Raw genomic sequence first — 19,729 nt, 5'->3', positions numbered from 1 at the left:
GGCGCATCTTCGAGCCAGCCTCGCTCCTAAGAGGATCCGGGCCGACGACATGGTACCACCTACACCGGATGGCTTGCCCGGTGTCATGAAGCCGGTAAACCTATACCGCCTCCGGACATGGAACACCTCGCAAGTGGACAAATGCTCCCTTTGCAGCACTCTATTCATTATCAAGAGAGCGTCCTTCTTAAAGAAAAGGATCCAAATTACCCGGTGTTCTCGGTCAAGGTGCCGTCCAACCAGAACTTCGTCAATGAAGACCCCGCGGATATCTTCTTCATAGCGTTCGAGGACGTCTTCAATCTATTTCACTCGAAACGGCTCGACTATAACTTGGTCCGCCTATACGCGATTAATCTTCCGATGAAGATCAACAGAGAGAGACCCCGCCACATCGCGGTAGCGGATCCCTACTACATGCGCGATAGCCAGCTCCAGGACGGCTCAAGGACACGGACCAAGGCGGTGCGGTACCTCCATAACTTCATGCTCATGCACAAAGAGAGCAACACCATTCTTCTGCCTGTCTTTCCCGAGTAAGTACACATCCGCTCACGGCCGTCGTAACTTATGCTTTCTTATATATTTCTTCCATTGCCGATCATTTCCAACATTCCATTTCAATTGCATGTGTTGAGCAGGGACAAATATTGCACACTCATCATCCTAGATCCAAAGTGGTCACTAGCCCAAGTATTTCGACTCGTCGAGTACGACGACGAAGAAAGACTACACGAGAATAAGGGGTGTTCTCGATGAGGCTATCCTTGGCTACTCCAAAAGTGGAGGCACCTTCGACAAGAATGGGCAACATATCAGGCCGGACACTAAAAGATCGGGTTCAAGCACGTGATCAACTTCCCTTGTATCAAGCAGCCAGCTGGCAGCATTAAGGAGGCCTTCTATGTCCTCCATCACCTTAAAGGGTTTGTCGAGGATGCGGAGATGATGTCTCTGCCACCTAGTAAGCGAGACCCCATTAAAATGTCGAGGGAAATCAGTGATGATGATCTTAGAGAAGACTTCCATCGCATCCAAGTAAAGCTCTCGGAAATTATCTTACAAGATGTATCCAACGGATCGGGGCTCTTACACGTAGCCAGAGCGTTGCCTAAGAGGGATATCGAAGAACGCCTACATAAGCAGGGTGATGGAAGGACGTGGACGACGAAGGACTTGTACAAGCCGTTCCCGGAGCCGCTCAAGAAGACGTCTCGTTGACCGAGGCCGGTGTGCCTAGCATTACTTTGAATCGATAGACAATTTGCACCGTGTTGTAAACTAAACTTGCTTAATTTGCTCGAAACGGTGGTCGTCGTTGTTGGAATTCAGTTACTATTGTAGTCGTTATCATTGAACCATATTACTTATGTGATACCGATGCTATATTTCTTTTAGGTTTATTATTATTTCCTTGCTTTAATTCTTGTGAATATGTATGCATGTGAACCCTCTAACTCTTTCCATTGCGTTATATACTAATATGCCTTGTGTCCATAGAGATGACGTACTACGTCGTGTTCGAGGGGAGGGTTCCAGGAGTGTACGAGGAGTGGGAGGAGTGCAAGAAACGAGTGCACAAGTTCAGCGGCAAGCTGCTACAAAGGGTACCCGACTAGACACGAGGCGGTTGCCAAGTGGAGGGCGCACCAAGCTAACAAGAGCAAGATGAAGACCTTCCTTGTGCTCTCGCTCTTGCTCACCATCGTCGCGGCGGTACTCTATTTCATCCTAGTGTAGGCGGCGGCCGGTGTCACTTCGTTTGTATCTAGAGATGATCGAACTTTCTTAATTTGCATGGATTATGAGTTGTATGGAGCTATATGTATAACTCGATCGGGCTCTAAGTAATGTGATGATGATGTGATGATTATATATGTCCATATTATATCTGTCTATATTATATCAGTATATAACCTGTATACGGTGTATAAAACCGAGTATAAAACCTGTATAATACACCAGGGAGCACAAAATCGAGTATACCCGTACATAGTTCCGTGGCGCACCAAAAAATAATTCCGTGGCGCACTCGTTTCCGTGGCGCAGCTACACCACATGCGCCACGTAACTACTTATTTCCGTGGCGCACCTGGCCCGGTGCGCCACGTAAACCTTATTTCGTGGCGCACGACCAGGTGCGCCACAGAAAGCTTATTTTTGTGGCGACGTTTCTGTGGCGCACCACCCGTGCGCCACAGAATCACATTTTCGTGCGCCACTGATGAGGCTTTTCCTACTAGTGTTTTTTCAATTACCCCCTCCCCGTTCAGCTTCCACACAACATGCGTGAGAAAAAGTTCATACAAAATTGGAAACAATTAATTGAGATTCCTAATGCATGGCCTAACGATTCCTTAAAATTAGGCAGCAATGTTTTATTTTCCTTAATTGAACTTGGCTGCACATATATGATGAATCAATAAGAGAGATTTGTGGGATTTGTTATGGTAAGTTAGGAAGATATGGATTTCCCAAATTTTACATTGATCTCAAATCGTTCAGCAAGGGGTCTTGTGTAAAAAATACTCTTGCGCTAATTTCCGTGCCAAAAAACTATAGACACTATAGAATGGAACAGAAGGAGTAGTATTTATTACAAACATATGCACAAGTGAAGCCTAGAAGAACGTGCATGTTGTCTTGAGTCATCGATGGTTGCTCTTCCGTCATTACTAGTAGAAAACAGGTCTTTTGTTTGGAGCTGCGAGAAGCGTTAGTCCCAGCCGTAATTTGATTCAGGACTATCGGTTCCAACAGCTAGAACGTGCGACCACATCTAGTTCTGATTCGCTAGGAACCTTTAGTTCCGGTTGGTGACACAAATTGAAACTAAAGGTTCTGCGTTGGGTGTGGCAGGTCCCGAGAACGTTTAGTCCCGGTTGTTTTTCCCAACCGGGACTAAAGATCTTTTATTTGCGCAAAAACTAAGTTCTTTTTTAATCTGTTATAATTTTGAATATTTGACAAGTGTTTAAATATGAATTTAAATAACTGTTGCATACTTTCAAATGTGAAAAACTTTGAACACGAAAAGTATTTGAATTTGGAGAAGCAATACAAAACCATTTTTTGTAAAATAATTAATCTAACTATTTAAATCATTAATCAAGCCCACGCTCCGATTTCCAGTTTACGACTTGACTGACATGACAACACCTCTAGTGTGAGGTCACTGTCCATTAATTTCTCACGAACTGGAAGCAATCGAGCAGGTGCTCCTCTCACCCTAGCTATCTCCCTTCTTGGTTGGCTTGTTTTTGCTACTTAAATATATAGAGGCCGCATGAGAGGGAAGAGGGTGTTGATAGGAATAGACCAACAATGGAGATGGAGGCGTTCAGAGGCTTACCGGGAAATTTTCCCGGGGCGAGCTCCTCGAAGATGTAGTATGGCGTGCGCACCAACGACATCTTCGAGAAGATCCGCCACGTGATATTTCCCAACCCTTTTCACCGGCCATGAGGACGAAGCTCCCTACCTTCTTGGTTAGCTTGTTTTTGCTAGTTAAATATAGGCTGCAGGAGAGGGAAGAGGCTGTTTATAGGAATAGACCAACAATGGAGATGTAGGCGTTCATGGCCATTGGCAGCTGCTCCGGGTCGTCTAGAAGCCGGAGGTGATGCTATCACAGACGCAATTGCTGACGCCGCTGCCACCAGTGCTACTGATGTCACGGCCATTCGATCGGTGATCTCTTTCAAGATCATGTCGTGGTAGAACGTGTGCGCCACCTTCACTTGTGGGGTCCATTCCTGATGTGTCGATGGTGAAGATCATGAAGTCCTCTCTCCATTTTTTCATGGCGACTTTCTCCTTCTCGATCACAATCTTCTCTTCTTGCTTCAACAACAAGCCATTCCACCTCTCGCTGTTCTTCGCGCCGCGGATGAGGAGATTTGCTGAGACATCGGTGTGGCACTTGTCAATCGCAACTTGGATGATGCCATTTGAATCGCGGCTTGTTTGGTCGTCTTGTTGCCAACAGGGCACCCCGACGAGGTTGATAGCAGCGCTTCAAGATCAATGAAGTCTTTTTTTTTGGTTTTTGCCAATTGAATCCGCATCAACCTCCTCTTTGTGTAGCAATCCAACAAACTGAAATGTTGGCCCCCATGTTTCGACCTGTACAAGGCCAGGGCACAGTCAAACTAATCAAGGAAGTGCAAATATATATATCCATGCATAGCCGATTAGAAACACACTCACAAAAGGGATGGATGCAAACTTACTTGGTTGACCGCATTTGTACCACTCTCCGGCCTTTCCTCAATGTTCAGAGGATAGCATTGGAATGTCTTCACTGTCGCTTGTATGATGCTCCACTGGGTTGACATAGCATTTTGGCTCCTCTTCATTACCATTTTGGCGTAGCCCTTGTCGACGATCTTGCTCTCATCGAACTCCACTTTGATCCTCATCCAATAGGCGCCATATTTTTTATTGGCACCAGTGATCGTGTCGATGCTCACCGTCGCACAAGAGTCACACAAACATTGATCATCCAGGACCTTCCACTTGGGGTCCTGCCTTCCCATCACTATCTTCTTCTTCTTCTTCCTGGCGCCCTCTTCCTCGCCGCCCGGTTCTTCGTACTCTTCGTCATCTACTTCAATGGCATCTTCCTCATCCTCCTCTCCCTTGTCGTCTTCCTCTACCTTGCCCCCTACTCTTCTTGCCTTGCGTCTGCGTCGAATCTGCCATTCGCGGGCATTTCATTGAACGGGTGCCCCCCACTCCCTGCGAAGGGAAGGCTGGCGTCGTTGTTGTGGGTAGCTTGGCACTGCTCCTTGTACATCGGGGAAAACATGCCGTTGGCGTTGAACCTGCCTTCCTGCAGGCTGTCGGAGTAACTCGGAAAGCACCTCGGTGTCCAGGTTCCATTGTCGTTGAAGAAGCCCAATGTGGAAGGGGATGCACTCCCCGAGATGTACGTCGTGCTGCCTCTCACTGTATCGCTCCATGGGCTCCCCCCGGGCCCTACCGGCGCACGCATTCAACGTTGTTATGTGCACCTCATTGGAGACTGCCGATGCCTTCATGTCGACGGACGAGTGTTGACATTGCCATGCCGCGGTATCGACCTTGCACCGCACCACGCCTGCCTCCCAAGCTTCTTGCGACCATGACTCTGGCTTCTTCTTTAGGGACGGCGCCTTGCATGGCTTGTGGAAGGGCGCATTCGCACCTTCTTGTCGACCGCCTTGCTAACCGCCTTCTTCACCTTTGTCTTGGGATCTTCCGGCACCATGGGGATCTTTGCCCAGAGTGCGTGACGACGGCAAGGTTTGGGTATGAAAGAGTAGCAACATGGTGGGATACGTGAAAGTCGTGGCGAGGTTTGGGTGGGAAAGAGTGGCAATGAGGCCGGATAAGTGAAAGTAGTGGTGAAAGAAATGGAATGGAGATGGAAATTGTGAGAGTATGAATCAGCCATTGTGTCAATGACTCGACTAGCCCGCACTTGTCATCCGCCGCGCCCACAACGACCCTTGTTGACGTCGGCATACCCTATCGAGTGCACCCGGTGCGGTCCAACCAGAGGCCCATGAGACCCAAGAAGCATTAGCAGTTGCTAAAGGAGCCGAGCCCATGAACATAGCGTGCAGGACATCACTAGTAGGAAAAGGCTCATTAGTGGCGCACCAAAAACCACATTCTGTGGCGCATGGGCGGTGCGCCACACAAACTTCGCCACAAAAATAAGATTTCTGTGGCGCACCGGCCCATGCACCACAAAATTAAGGTTTATGTGGCACACCAGTGTTTCGGTGCGCCACAGAAACAGGTGCACCACAGAATTATTGTTCAATGCGCCATAGAATTTACTCGTATTATACACGATTTTGTTATGTCTGCTATACACATACAGGTTATATACAACAATATACTTGTATTATACAGATTATATACAGAAATATGCAGATATAATATAAATAGCATGTACATTACACAGATATAATATAGATATCATCATCATCACATTACTTAGAGCCCGATCGAGATACATATATAGTGGCAAGTGTCAAATGTTTTACATACAACTCTTAATTCATACAAATTTCACCATCTCGAGATACAAAGTGGTCTTCATCCGGTTCATCCTTTGCTCCCTCCTCTCTACCCACCAGGCTCGCTTGCATCGGGGTCTTCATCCGGTTCCTCCTCTGATTAAAATGGAAGAAAGTGAGACCAAGTGAGACCAAGTCCGATGCACAAGAGAAATGGAATAAATGCCTCATACATTGTTGGTCAACACAAATATTAACATTCAGAGATGGCGTAAGTGAGACCAAGTACGATGCACAAGAGATTGATATTTGTGCTATCTTACCAGGCTCACTTACTTACGCCACCCCCAAGTGTACGGTGACCAAACATTTTAATCATCGACGCTATCTCGAAGAAAGACCAAAATAAACGAATAAGTCCAAATGAAATACGTTCAAACTAGTATCAACTAAATAACATGCTTCATACTTTGTTGGTCGAAACAAACATTAACATTCCGGGATGGAGTCAGTGAGGTCAGGTAGGATGCACAAGAGATTGATATTTGTATCATCACACCAGGCTCACTGGCTCCACCCTAGAGTGTAAGAGTGACCAAGCATTTTAATCATCGGTATTTTGAAATACTAAAGCAAATGGAATGACAAGGGCCTCATACATTGTTAGTCGAAACAAATATTAACATTTAGGAAAGGTGTCAGTGAGGCCAGGTAGGATGCATAAGAGATTGATATTTGTACCATCGCACCAAGCTCACTGGTGCCTCCCCCAAGTGTGTAGTAACCACAAAATTTAGTCATCGGCATTAAAATGGAAGAAAGGCCAATGCAATTAAGAAGTGCCAACTCAAATAAGAGATAAGTAGCTAGTATGAACTAAATGGAATGCCTCATACTTTGATGGTCAAAACAAATATTAACATTCAGGGATGGGGTCGGCGAAGCCAAGTAGGATGCACAAGAGATTGATATTTATGCCATCACACCAGGTTCACTAGCCCCATCCCAGAGTGTACAAGTGACCAAACATTCTAATCATCAGCCAATGCAATTAAGAAGTGCCAACTCAAATAAGAGACAAGTAGCTAGTATGAACTAAATGGAATGCCTCATACTTTGTTGGTCGAAACAAATATTAACATTCAGGGATGGCGTCAGCGAGGCCAGTTGGGATGCACAAGAGATTGATATTTGTGCCATCACACCAGGCTCGCTGGCGCCACCCCCGAGTGTACGAGTGACCAAACATTCTAATCATCGGCACTATAAATTGGAAGAAAGAGTCAAGTGGCATCTCAACTAGATATCATATGCCTCATATTTTGTTGGTCGAAACAAATATTCACATTCCGGGACGGAGTAAGCGAGGCCAGTAGGATGCACAAGAGATTGATATTGGTGCCATCACACCAGGCTCGCTTGCGCCGCCCCGGAGTGTATAGGTGACCAAACATTCTAATCATCGGCACTAAAATGGAAGAAAGAGCCAAGTGGTATCAACTAGATAGCATATGCCTCGTACTTTGTTGGTCGAAATAAATATTAACATTCAGGGATGGCGTAAGCGAAGCCAATAGGATGCACAACAAATTGATATTTGTGCCATCACACCAGGTTCACTCACGCCATCCCAGAGAGTAGTGATCAACCAAACATTCTAATCATCGGCAAGTACAAAAACACCACCAAACTAGCAACCATGGTGACATAGTCAAGATGCTCAAACACACATAGCATGGAGCAGATGCTCCAAAGGGATTATTCATCACTTGGTAATGCTGGCAAAAGAGAGACCAAGCACGAACCAGTAAATCCAGTAAGTGATAGATATGCCTAAACAAGCAAGAACACATAGCATATCCCAGCTAACCAGATGAGACAAGTATTGGTAGCCAACTAAATCACCTAGCACCACCTAGCCTTTTAAAACCATCAGAAATTGTCCATTTTCTTAAAAGGATACCACAGCGGCATTCATTTACATGATCCCCTAGTGTGGATATCTCTATTTTCATCAAAATCAACCAAATGTCCAACTTTGAGATGCAACCAGCAACACAAACAAGCGAGCAATACCAAGTGAGCAAGTCTTCATTACCTTGTACAGGTCCAGACATGGATTTATTTCCAACAAAGGATGGAAATCACTATGCTATGCTCAAACACACATAGCATGGAGCAGATGCTCCAAAGGGATTATTCATCACTTGGTATAAACCAAGTGATGCTGGCAAAAGAGAGGCCAAGCAAGAACAAGTAAATCCAGTAAGTGATAGATATGCCTAAACAAGCAAGAACACATAGCATATCCCAGCTAACCAGATGAGACAAGTCTTGGTAGCCAACTGAATCACCTAGCACCATCTAGCCTTTTAAAACCATCAGAAACTATACATTTTCTTCAAAGGATACCATAGTAGCATTCATTTACATGATCCCCTACTGTGGATAGCAGTAATAAGTGATATAAGTTGACAGTAACCAACACCAATATGCAGTAGCAGCATAGAAGTGTCATTGATATAGAACACTCCAATAAGCATCACTAACTCACCAGTTAATGGTAAGCAAGTACAAAGAGGCATAGACAATTTCTATTGCTTAAGACAAGCAACAGCAAGGATTAGCAGCATAACAATATACTAACCACTAGCAATCTCGGCTCCAAATGGAACCTTTGGAGCAGATAGAGCCAATATAGCATGTCACTGCTGGTAGTTGGTGTTCATATGAACACCATATGAAGCAAAAGGATTAGGGGCAATGCATCCAGAGCAATAGCAGCAATGCATCCAGAGCAACAGCAGCAGTAAACCTAGCAGCACAAGCAAGAGCACGACTCCTACGTCACCGTCATCGTCGGCGTCGACCTCAACCACGCCGACCTAGCCGGCCAACCGAGCACGAGAATTTCGTCAAGCACTTTGTGCTCGCGCGGGAGAGGAAGAGGGAGGAGGGGAGAGAGCTCACCGACGACAGGGGTGGAGGAGGAGGTTGACGACGACGGCAGGGGTGGAGGACGCGGCGGATCCTCCTCCTTAACGCGGCGCCGGCCCCTCCTCCTTGATGCGGCGGCCCCTCCTCCTCCATGCCGCAGCGGCTTGTGCTGCTGGTGGCGGGGATGGGTGGAGCGTGGCGGCATGCGGCCCTCGCGGAGGAAGGTGGCGGCGTGCAGCTGTAGGGAGAGGAAGAGAGGGGTACGGGCGAGGGAGGGGTGTACGGTAGGTGATATAAAAGCGCTATTTCTGTGGCGCACCAGTGATACGTCTCCGACGTATCGATAATTTCTTATGTTCTATGCCATATTATTGATGATACCTACATGTTTTATGCACACTTTATGTCATATTCGTGCATTTTCTGGAACTAACCTATTAACAAGATGCCGAAGTGCCGTTCCTGTTTTCTCGCTGTTTTTGGTTTCGGAAATCCTAGTAACGAAATATTCTCGGAATTGGACGAAACGAAGACCCAGGTTCCTATTTTCACCGGAAGCATCCAGAACACCCGAGAGCCGCCAGAGGGGGGCCCCGTGGGCCCCAGATGATAGGGTGGCGCGGCCTGGGCCCTGGCCGCGCCAGCCTATGGTGTGGCCACCCCTTCGACCCTCCTGCGCCGCCTCTTCGCCTATATAAAGCCTCCGTCGCGAAACCCCTGAGACGAAGAACCACGATACGGAAAACCTTCCAGAGCCGCCGCCATCGCGAAGCCAAGATCTGGGGGACAGGAGTCTCTGTTCCGGCACCCTGCCGGAGCGGGGAAGTGCCCCCGGAAGGCTTCTCCATCGACACCGCTGCCATCTCCACCGCCATCTTCATCACCGCTGCTGCTCCCATGAGGGAGTAGTTCTCCATCGAGGCTCGGGGCTGTACCGGTAGCTATGTGGTTCATCTCTCTCCTATGTACTTCAATACAATAATCTCATGAGCTGCCTTACATGATTGAGATTCATATGATGATGCTTGTAATCTAGATGTCATTATGCTAGTCAAGTGAGTTTTACTTATGTGATCTCCGGAGACTCCTTGTCCCACGTGTGTAAAGGTGACAGTGTGTGCACCGTGTGGGTCTCTTAGGCTATATTTCACGGAATACTTATTCACCGATGAATGGCATAGTGAGGTGCTTATTTATATCTCTTTATGATTGCAATGTGTTTGTATCACAATTTATCTATGTGCTACTCTAGCAATGTTATTAAAGTAGTTTTATTCCTCCCTGCACGTGTGCAAAGGTGACAGATGTGTGCACCGTGTTAGTACTTGGTTTATGCTATGATCATGATCTCTTGTAGATTGCGAAGTTAACTATTGCTATGATAATATTGATGTGATCTATTCCTCCTACATATGCATGAAGGTGACAAGTGTGCATGCTATGCTAGTATTTGGTTTAGTCTTTTGATCTATCTTACACTAAAGGTTACTAAAATATGAGCATTATTGTGGAGCTTGTTAACTCCGGCATTGAGGGTTCGTGTAATCCTACGCAATGTGTTCATCATCCAACAAAAGTGTAGAGTATGCATTTATCTATTCTGTTATGTGATTAATGTTGAGAGTGTCCACTAGTGAAAGTCTAATCCCTAGGCCTTGTTCCTAAATACTGCTATCGCTGCTTGTTTACTGTTTTTATCGCGTTACTACTGCTGCGTTACTATCGCTTGTTTATCGTCCTGGGCAAAGCACTTTTCTGGTGCCGTTGCTACTACTTATTCATACCACCTCTATTTCACTATCTCTTCGCCGAACTAGTGCACCTATTAGGTGTGTTGGGGACACAAGAGACTTCTTGCTTTGTGGTTGCAGGGTTGCATGAGAGGGATATCTTTGACCTCTTCCTCCCTGAGATCGATAAACCTTGGGTAATCCACTTAAGGGAAACTTGTCGCTGTTCTACAAACCTCTGCTCTTGGAGGCCCAACACTCGTCTACAAGAATAGAAGCTCCCGTAGACATCAAGCACTTTTCCGGCGCCGTTGCCGGGGAGGAAAGGTAAAAGGCACTCATACTCCGGTTCTAGGTAACGATACTTTTACGGCGCCATTGTGTTTGTGCTCGAAGCTATTTCCTTTAGATCCCGCAATTGCATCTTTTTGTTTCTTGTTTACACTAGTTTGGCATAATGGACAACAATGAGCTTCTTATTCTATTTCCTGATTTAAAACATGGATTGTTTGATGCGAAAATTAAAAAACCTATGAAATCTTATTTGCATGCTGGTAGTAATATTAGTATGAATGCTTTGAACACCATTGTTGATAATAATATAGAAAGTTCTAAGCTTGGGGAAGCTGGTTTTCATGATCTTTTTAGTCCCCCAAGCATTGAGAATTTTTTTTTCTTTGATGATACTTTGCCTCCTATTTATGATGATAATGATAGTGGTCTTTTGGTACAACCTACTATGGAGAGTAAATTTTATTGTGATTATACTATGCCTCCTACACTTGATGAGAATAATAATGATAGCTACTTTGTTGAATTTGCTCCCGCTATTACTAATAAAATTGATTATACTTATGTGGAGAGTAATAATTTTATGCATGAGACTCATGATAAGAATGCTTTATGTGATAGTTATATTGTTGAGTTTGCTCATGTTGCTACTGAAAGTTATTATGAGAGAGGAAAATATGGTTGTAGAAATTTTCATGTTACTAAAATGCCTCTCTATGTGCTGAAATTTTTGAAGCTACACTTGTTTTATCTTCCTATGCTTGTCACTTTGTTCTTCATGAATTCATTTGTGTACAAGATGCCTCTTCATAGGAAGCATGTTAGACTTAAATGTGTTTTGAATTTGCCTCTTGATGCTCTCTTTTGCTTCAACTACTATTTCTTGCGAGTGCATCATTAAAACTGCTGAGCCCATCTTAACGGCTATAAAGAAAGAACTTCTTGGGAGATAACCCATGTGTTATTTTGCTACAGTACTTTATTTTGTATTTGAGTCTTGGAAGTTGTTTACTACTGTAGCAACCTCTCCTTATCTTAGTTTTATGTTTTGTTGTGCCAAGTAAAGTCTTTGATAGTAAAGTAAGTACTAGATTTGGATTACTCGCGCAGTTCCAGCATTTCTTTGCTGTCACGAATCTGGGTCTATCTCCCTGTAGGTAGCTCAGAAAATTAAGCCAATTTACGAGCAAGATCCTCAGATATGTACGCAACTTTCATTCAATTTGAGCATTTTCGTTTGAGCAAGTCTGGTGTCCTAATAAAATCCATCTTTACGGACTGTTCTGTTTTGACAGATTCTGTCTTTTATTTCGCATTGCCTCTTTTGCTATGTTGGATGAATTTCTTTGATCCATTAATGTCCAGTAGCTTTATGCAATGTCCAGAAGTGTTAAGAATGATTGTGTCACCTCTGAACATGTGAATTTTTATTATGCACTAACCCTCTAATGAGTTGTTTCGAGTTTGGTGTGGAGGAAGTTTTCAAGGATCAAGAGAGGAGTATGATGCAATATGATTAAGGAGAGTGAAAGCTCTAAGCTTGGGGATGCCCCGGTGGTTCACCCCTGCATATTTCAAGAAGACTCAAGCGTCTAAGCTTGGGGATGCCCAAGGCATCCCCTTCTTCATCAACAAATTATCAGGTTCCTTCTCTTGAAACTATATTTTTATTCCATCACATCTTATGCACTTTGCTTGGAGCGTCGGTTTGTTTTTGTTTTTTTGTTTTGTTTGAATAAAATGGATCCTAGCATTCACTTTATGGGAGAGAGACACGCTCCGCTGTAGCATATGGACAAGTATGTCCTTAGGCTCTACTCATAGTATTCATGGCGAAGTTTCATCTTCGTTAAATTGTTATATGGTTGGAATTGGAAAATGCTACATGTAGTAACTCTAAAATGTCTTGGATAATTTGATACTTGGCAATTGTTGTGCTCATGTTTAAGCTCTTGCATCATATACTTTGCACCCATTAATGAAGAAATACTTAGAGCTTGCTAATTTGGTTTGCATATTTGGTTTCTCTAGAGTCTAGATAACATCTAGTATTGAGTTTTGAACAACAAGGAAGACGGTATGGAGTCTTATAATGTTTACAATATATCTTTTATGTGAGTTTTGCTGTACCGTTCATCCTTGTGTTTGTTTCAAATAACCTTGCTAGCCTAAACCTTGTATCGAGAGGGAATACTTCTCATGCATCCAAAATACTTGAGCCAACCACTATGCCATTTGTGTCCACCATACCTACCTACTACATGGTATTTATCCGCCATTCCAAAGTAAATTGCTTGAGTGCTACCTTTAAAATTCCATCATTCACCTTTGCAATATATAGCTCATGGGACAAATAGCTTAAAAACTATCGTGGTATTGAATATGTACTTATGCACTTTATCTCTTATTAAGTTGCTTGTTGTGCGATAACCATGTTTCGGGGACGCCATCAACTATTCTTTGTTGGATATCATGTGAGTTGCTATGCATGTCCGTCTTGTCCGAAGCAAGAGAGATCTACCACCTTCATGGTTGGAGCATGCATATTGTTAGAGAAGAACTTTGGGCCGCTAACTAAAGCCATGATTCATGGTGGAAGTTTCAGCTTTGGACATATATCCTCAATCTCATATGAGAATAATAATTGTTGCCACATGCTTATGCATTAAAGAGGAGTCCATTATCTCGTTGTCCATGTTGTCCCGGTATGGATGTCTAAGTTGAGAATAATCAAAAGCGAGAAATCCAAAATGCGAGCTTTCTCCTTAGACCTTTGTACGGGCGGCATGGAGGTACCCCATTGTGACACTTGGTCAAAACATGTGCATTGCAAAGATCCGGTAGTCCAAGTTAATTAGGACAAGGTGCGGGCACTATTAGTATACTATGCATGAGACTTGCAACTTGTAAGATATAATGTACATAACTCATATGCTTTATTACTACCGTTGACAAAATTGTTTCATGTTTTCAAAATAAAAGCTCTAGCACAAATATAGCAATCGATGCTTTCTTCTTTGAAGGACCATTCTTTTACTTTTATGTTGAGTCAGTTCACCTATTTCTCTCCACCTCAAGAAGCAAACACTTGCGTGAACTGTGCATTGATTCCTACATACTTGCATATTGTACTTGTTATATTACTCTATGTTGACAATTATCCATGAGATATACATGTTACAAGTTGAAAGCAACCGCTGAAACTTAATCTTCCTTTGTGTTGCTTCAATACCTTTACTTTGATTTATTGCTTTATGAGTTAACTCTTATGCAAGACTTATTAATACTTGTCTTGAAGTACTATTCATGAAAAGTCTTTGTTTTATGATTCACTTGTTTACTCATGACATTACCATTGTTTTGATCGCTGCATTCACTACATATGTTTACAAATAGTATGATCAAATTTATGATGGCATATCACTTCAGAAATTATCTTTGTTATCGTTTTACCTGCTCGGGACGAGCGTAACTAAGCTTGGGGATGCTTGATACGTCTCCGGCGTATCGATAATTTCTTATGTTCTATGCCATATTATTGATGATACCTACATGTTTTATGCACACTTTATGTCATATTCGTTCATTTTCCGGAACTAACCTATTAACAAGATGCCGAAGTGCCGGTTCTCGTTTTCTCGCTGTTTTTGGTTTCAAAAATCCTAGTAACGAAATATTCTCGGAATTGGACGAAACGAAGACCCAGGTTCCTATTTTCACCGGAAGCATCCAGAACACCCGAGAGCCGCCAGAGGGAGGCCCTGTGGGCCCCAGATGATAGGGTGGCGCGGCCTGGGCCCTGGCCGCGCCAGCCTATGGTGTGGCCACCCCTTCGACCCTCCTGCGCCGCCTCTTCGCCTATATAAAGCCTCCGTCGCGAAACCCCCGAGACGAAGAACCACGATACGGAAAACCTTCCGGAGCCGCCGCCATCGCGAAGCCAAGATCCGGGGGACAGGAGTCTCCGTTCCGGCACCCTGCCGGAGCGGGGAAGTGCCCCCGGAAGGCTTCTCCATCGACACCGCTGCCATCTCCACCGCCATCTTCATCACCGCTGCTTGCTCCCATGAGGGGGAGTAGTTCTCCATCGAGGCTCGGGGCCGTACCGGTAGCTATGTGGTTCATCTCTCTCCTATGTACTTCAATACAATAATCTCATGAGCTGCCTTACATGATTGAGATTCATATGATGATGCTTGTAATCTAGATGTCATTATGCTAGTCAAGTGAGTTTTACTTATGTGATCTCCGGAGACTCCTTGTCCCACGTGTGTAAAGGTGACAGTGTGTGCACCGTGTGGGTCTCTTAGGCTATATTTCACGAATACTTATTCACCGATGAATGGCATAGTGAGGTGCTTATTTATATCTCTTTATGATTGCAATGTGTTTGTATCACAATTTATCTATGTGCTACTCTAGCAATGTTATTAAAGTAGTTTTATTCCTCCCGCACGTGTGCAAAGGTGACAGATGTGTGCACCGTGTTAGTACTTGGTTTATGCTATGATCATGATCTCTTGTAGATTGCGAAGTTAACTATTGCTATGATAATATTGATGTGATCTATTCCTCCTACATATGCATGAAGGTGACAAGTGTGCATGCTATGCTAGTACTTGGTTTAGTCTTTTGATCTATCTTACACTAAAGGTTACTAAAATATGAGCATTATTGTGGAGCTTGTTAACTCCGGCATTGAGGGTTCGTGTAATCCTACGCAATGTGTTCATCATCCAACAAAAGTGTAGAGTATGCATTTATCTATTCTATTATGTGATCAATGTTGAGAGTCTCCACTAGTGAAAGTCTAATCCCTAGGCCTTGTTCCTAAATACTGCTATCGCTGCTTGTTTACTGTTTTACTGCGTTACTACTGCTGCGTTACTACTGCTTGTTTACTCGTCCTGGGCAAAGCACTTTTCTGGTGCCGTTGCTACTACTTATTCATACCACCTCTATTTTACTATCTCTTCGCCGAACTAGTGCACCTATTAGGTGTGTTGGGGACACAAGAGACTTCTTGCTTTGTGGTTGCAGGGTTGCATGAGAGGGATATCTTTGACCTCTTCCTCCCTGAGATCGATAAACCTTGGGTAATCCACTTAAGGGAAACTTGCTGCTGTTCTACAAACCTCTGCTCTTGGAGGCCCAATACTGTCTACAAGAATAGAAGCTCCCGTAGACATCAACCAGCACCAGTGCGCCACAGAATCTCTTATTTCTGTGGCGCACCAGAACTTGTGCGCCACATAATCACTTATTTCTGTGGCGCACCCTGTCCTATGCGCCCCAGAAATAACGACACCAATTATTGGTGGTGGCAGGATGTGGGCCCCACCTTATTTCTGTGGCGCATAGACTAGTAGTGCGCCACAAAACTAAGGTATTTTTGTGGCGCACTGTGACTGGTGTGCCACAGATATTGTTTCTATGGCGCATATGAAGCTGGTGCGCCACAGAAAGAAGATCTCATCTATAAGACTTTTCCTACTAGTGCATGCCCCAACAAAGAAATCTTAGAGTCCTTCTTCTACTCGGTAACCGTGCCGAACGATGCATCTGAGATCTAGCCTCCTTTATACAGGGCTAGGAGGAGCCATCGGGGAGGACAATCTCCACACAATCTAAAACCCTAGCGACACACACCGTAAAGAGATCTACATCGCCATAGCCATCAAGACACCCTTGTAATCTCTCTGTCAATTAAAAACACACAAACAACACGTAGGTTTTTTTTCCTTCGGGCCTGAAGCTGGGTAAACGTTCCCTTTTATAGTTTGTGTGCCGATGAAACCACCAACACGCTCTTCCCTAAAGCCCAAGTTCATCATCTATGAATATTGTCGTGGTACCCCACGTCACCTGTAGCGGGGACAACCTTAGAGCACCGAACACTGTGGATCGTGTCGGGCCGAAGCGGCATTTGGAGCAGGCGGCTACACGTACGTGGTTAAGTAAATGGTGTGTCCAAAGATTTTTAGAGGACGTTTTGAAAGACGCGGCCGAACATGCTCTAATACGTACGTTTTTCCTCGCATCGTCCAAAAGCTCCTAGCTCGCAAACTCCATATGGGCAGCCATCCTTATTTCCTCGAGCCATTGCCCAACGTCGCACAACCTCACAACTCACTTCACATTAATCTCACAGATGTCGAAAATGCAATGGTGCTTATGAAATGGGGCGGTTGATATCAGAGCCGTTCACATGCATAGGGATGCTCATCTGTGGGGTCCACCAGCTCACCCACTCATTGCAAAAGATTCTCTTCTTGAAATACACTACTAATTCTAAAATGAGTATAACTTTTGCATAATAAATGTAAATGAGATTTTGTTTGCATATTTGACTTCCTCCCGACGAACTCTTCAAAATGAGTATAATATTTAATTTTTTAAAATTGATTTCGTGAACTGTATCTATAGTCCTCTATTGTTTGCGCATGTAGTCCGTATGCCATGTTCATGTAGTCCTGCGAAAAGTAATGTTGGATTTATAAAGTCCTTATCAATTTTTCATATGGTATATGCAGTAATATCAAAAGTATTGTTGCTTTTACACACATGACAGCTGTAGATTCCCTTTTCACGTGGGGTCATGCTGGACCGAATCTCGAGAAACACAACTATAAACAACGGCTGTGATATCAACAGCGCCCCATTTTATAAGCACAATCTGCAGGTCGCACAGATGTAGGTTTGAACTGATAATTTGCAACCTGGCATGAAGCCAAAGCAAATGAAGTGGCGTTTCTTCGTATAAACAGTCGCGTAAATGAGACCAGGATTCTCTCAACGAGACGGTAGAAAACAAACGACAGTCGCAACTCGCAAGTTGGGGTTTATTTGCATGAGTAGAAAACAAACCTGTGATTTGCATACATATAAGTAGGAGGTATTCAAAAATTACAACAAGGTTGTTGCAAGTTGAAATTAATCGTTCGCCAAGCTTATCAGTCGCTTAACGTCTCCAAACGCAGGTACGTGCGGGACCCAGGAGGCAAATGCGGTCACATGACAAATCTGAGTCAAAGCCTGCAGACCGAATCACGAAGCAGTATCAGGGACGTCCAGCTAGCTAGGTTTGGGAATGAAGTTTCGGTAGCTTAACCCCAGAGTTGAGTGTATAAATAGGCTGCATGTCGCTCCTTATTTGGCACCAAACACACAACCATGTCCTCACCGAGAGCTCAGAGTCTGGCGAGAGCGGCGACGGCCATTCTGGCCGTGCTGGTCGCAGCGCTCGCCACGGCCGCTCGAGCCCAGATGTGCGGCTCCCAGGCCGGCGGAGCGCTGTGCGCTAACTGCCTCTGCTGCAGCGAGTGGGGGTATTGCGGCAGCACCGACCAGTACTGCGGCGCTGGCTGCCAGAGCCAGTGCGACGGCACCTGCGCCCCACCTCCCCCCACCGCCCCCCCTCCCCCCGCCGTCCCCCCTCCCCCTGCCGTCCCCTCTCCCCCCGCCGGCCCGGGCTTGGGGTCCATCTTGTCCAGGGAGCTCTTTGAGGAGATGCTCCTCCACCGCAACAACGCCGCGTGCCCGGCCCGCGGGTTCTACACCTACGACAGGTTCCTCGAGGCCGCCGCCAAGTTCCCGGAGTTCGCGGAGGGGCTGAGCACCGACACGCGAAAGAGAGAGGTGGCCGCGTTCCTTGGCCAGACGTCCCACGAGACCACCGGCGGGTGGCCGACGGCGCCTGACGGCCCCTACGCATGGGGCTACTGCTTCAATCGGGAGGTCAACCCGGGGTCTGACTACTGCGACACCAGCAGCACGGACTGGCCATGCGTGCCTGGCAAGCGGTACTACGGCCGCGGGCCCATGCAGCTCTCATGGAACTACAACTACGGCCAGGCGGGGCGCGCGCTCGGCTTGGACCTTCTGGGCAACCCGGACCTGGTGGAGACGGACGACATGGTGTCCTTCGAGACGGCGCTCTGGTTCTGGATGACCCCGCAGGGGAACAAGCCGTCGTCGCACGACGTCATCACGGACCAGTGGACCCCTACGCCCGCGGACATCGCTGCCAACCGCGTTCCGGGCTACGGCGTCATCACCAACATCATCAACGGCGGCCTCGAGTGCGGCATCGGCCCCGACCCCCGTGTCGCCGACCGCATCGGCTTCTACAAGCGCTACTGCGACCTCCTCGGCGTCAGCTACGGGCCCAACCTCGACTGCGACAACCAGAAGTCCTTCGCCTGGGGGCTCTCGGCTGGGCTCGCCGCGCAGCAGTGAAAACGGCCAGCCCTTTACTGTGTAAGCTTGCCGCTTGCGGGCTTCCTTTCTAGATCTTTTTTCTTATCGTAAACTTGTGCGTTGTGATTTGGGTACGTGTGATCACCCGTGTAACTTTTCCCGGAGCTTTCTACTGTGAAAGCTCCCTCGAGTCAACAACGAGTTAATAAAAGAGCGGAAAGTCTTCTCGCTCATGCATTTCTATCACGACTCTTTGGAACAAATTGCTACTGTGTATGATGTCCTTGTGATCGACCGACTCAGAGCATGTCTAACAGACCCCTTAAAAGGACCAAACCCGTATAATAACCGCCGAAATAAGGGGTTGGGCGCTACCCGGCCTTCTAGCAGACCCCGTAAAACAGGCCCCCGCATCGATTTTTTACAGTTTTGATTACGGGGCGGCTCTTCGCCCCTTACTTGTACGGGAGGCTGAATACAGGGCCAACCCTCAACTCATTTCACTAGGGCGCGCGGATATTTCAGAATTCCCAACCGTTTTTCCCGCGCCGCCGCCATAGC

At 45.7% G+C, this 19,729-nt stretch overlaps 1 protein-coding gene across 2 annotated transcripts; it reads left to right on the top strand.

Annotated features, from left to right (window-relative positions):
• Positions 1-11,726: 11,726 nt before the first annotated feature.
• On the top strand, positions 11,727-19,414 carry LOC124706609 (endochitinase-like). 2 transcript variants are annotated; one of them, XM_047238268.1, is made up of 2 exons: positions 11,727-11,759; positions 18,236-19,414. In XM_047238268.1, the coding sequence occupies exons 1-2, from the start codon at positions 11,727-11,729 to the stop codon at positions 19,205-19,207; spliced, it is 1,005 nt and encodes a 334-aa protein (XP_047094224.1). In that variant the 3' UTR covers positions 19,208-19,414. The 2 variants fall into 2 exon arrangements, with proteins under 2 accessions (XP_047094224.1, XP_047094223.1); XM_047238267.1 differs by lacking the exon at positions 11,727-11,759 and having other exon boundaries at positions 18,143-19,414.
• Positions 19,415-19,729: the final 315 nt, after the last annotated feature.

Source organism: Lolium rigidum, chromosome 4 (assembly GCF_022539505.1).
Source record: "Lolium rigidum isolate FL_2022 chromosome 4, APGP_CSIRO_Lrig_0.1, whole genome shotgun sequence".
Lineage (NCBI taxonomy): Eukaryota > Viridiplantae > Streptophyta > Magnoliopsida > Poales > Poaceae > Lolium > Lolium rigidum.
This window is presented reverse-complemented; position numbering and strand designations above follow the sequence as displayed.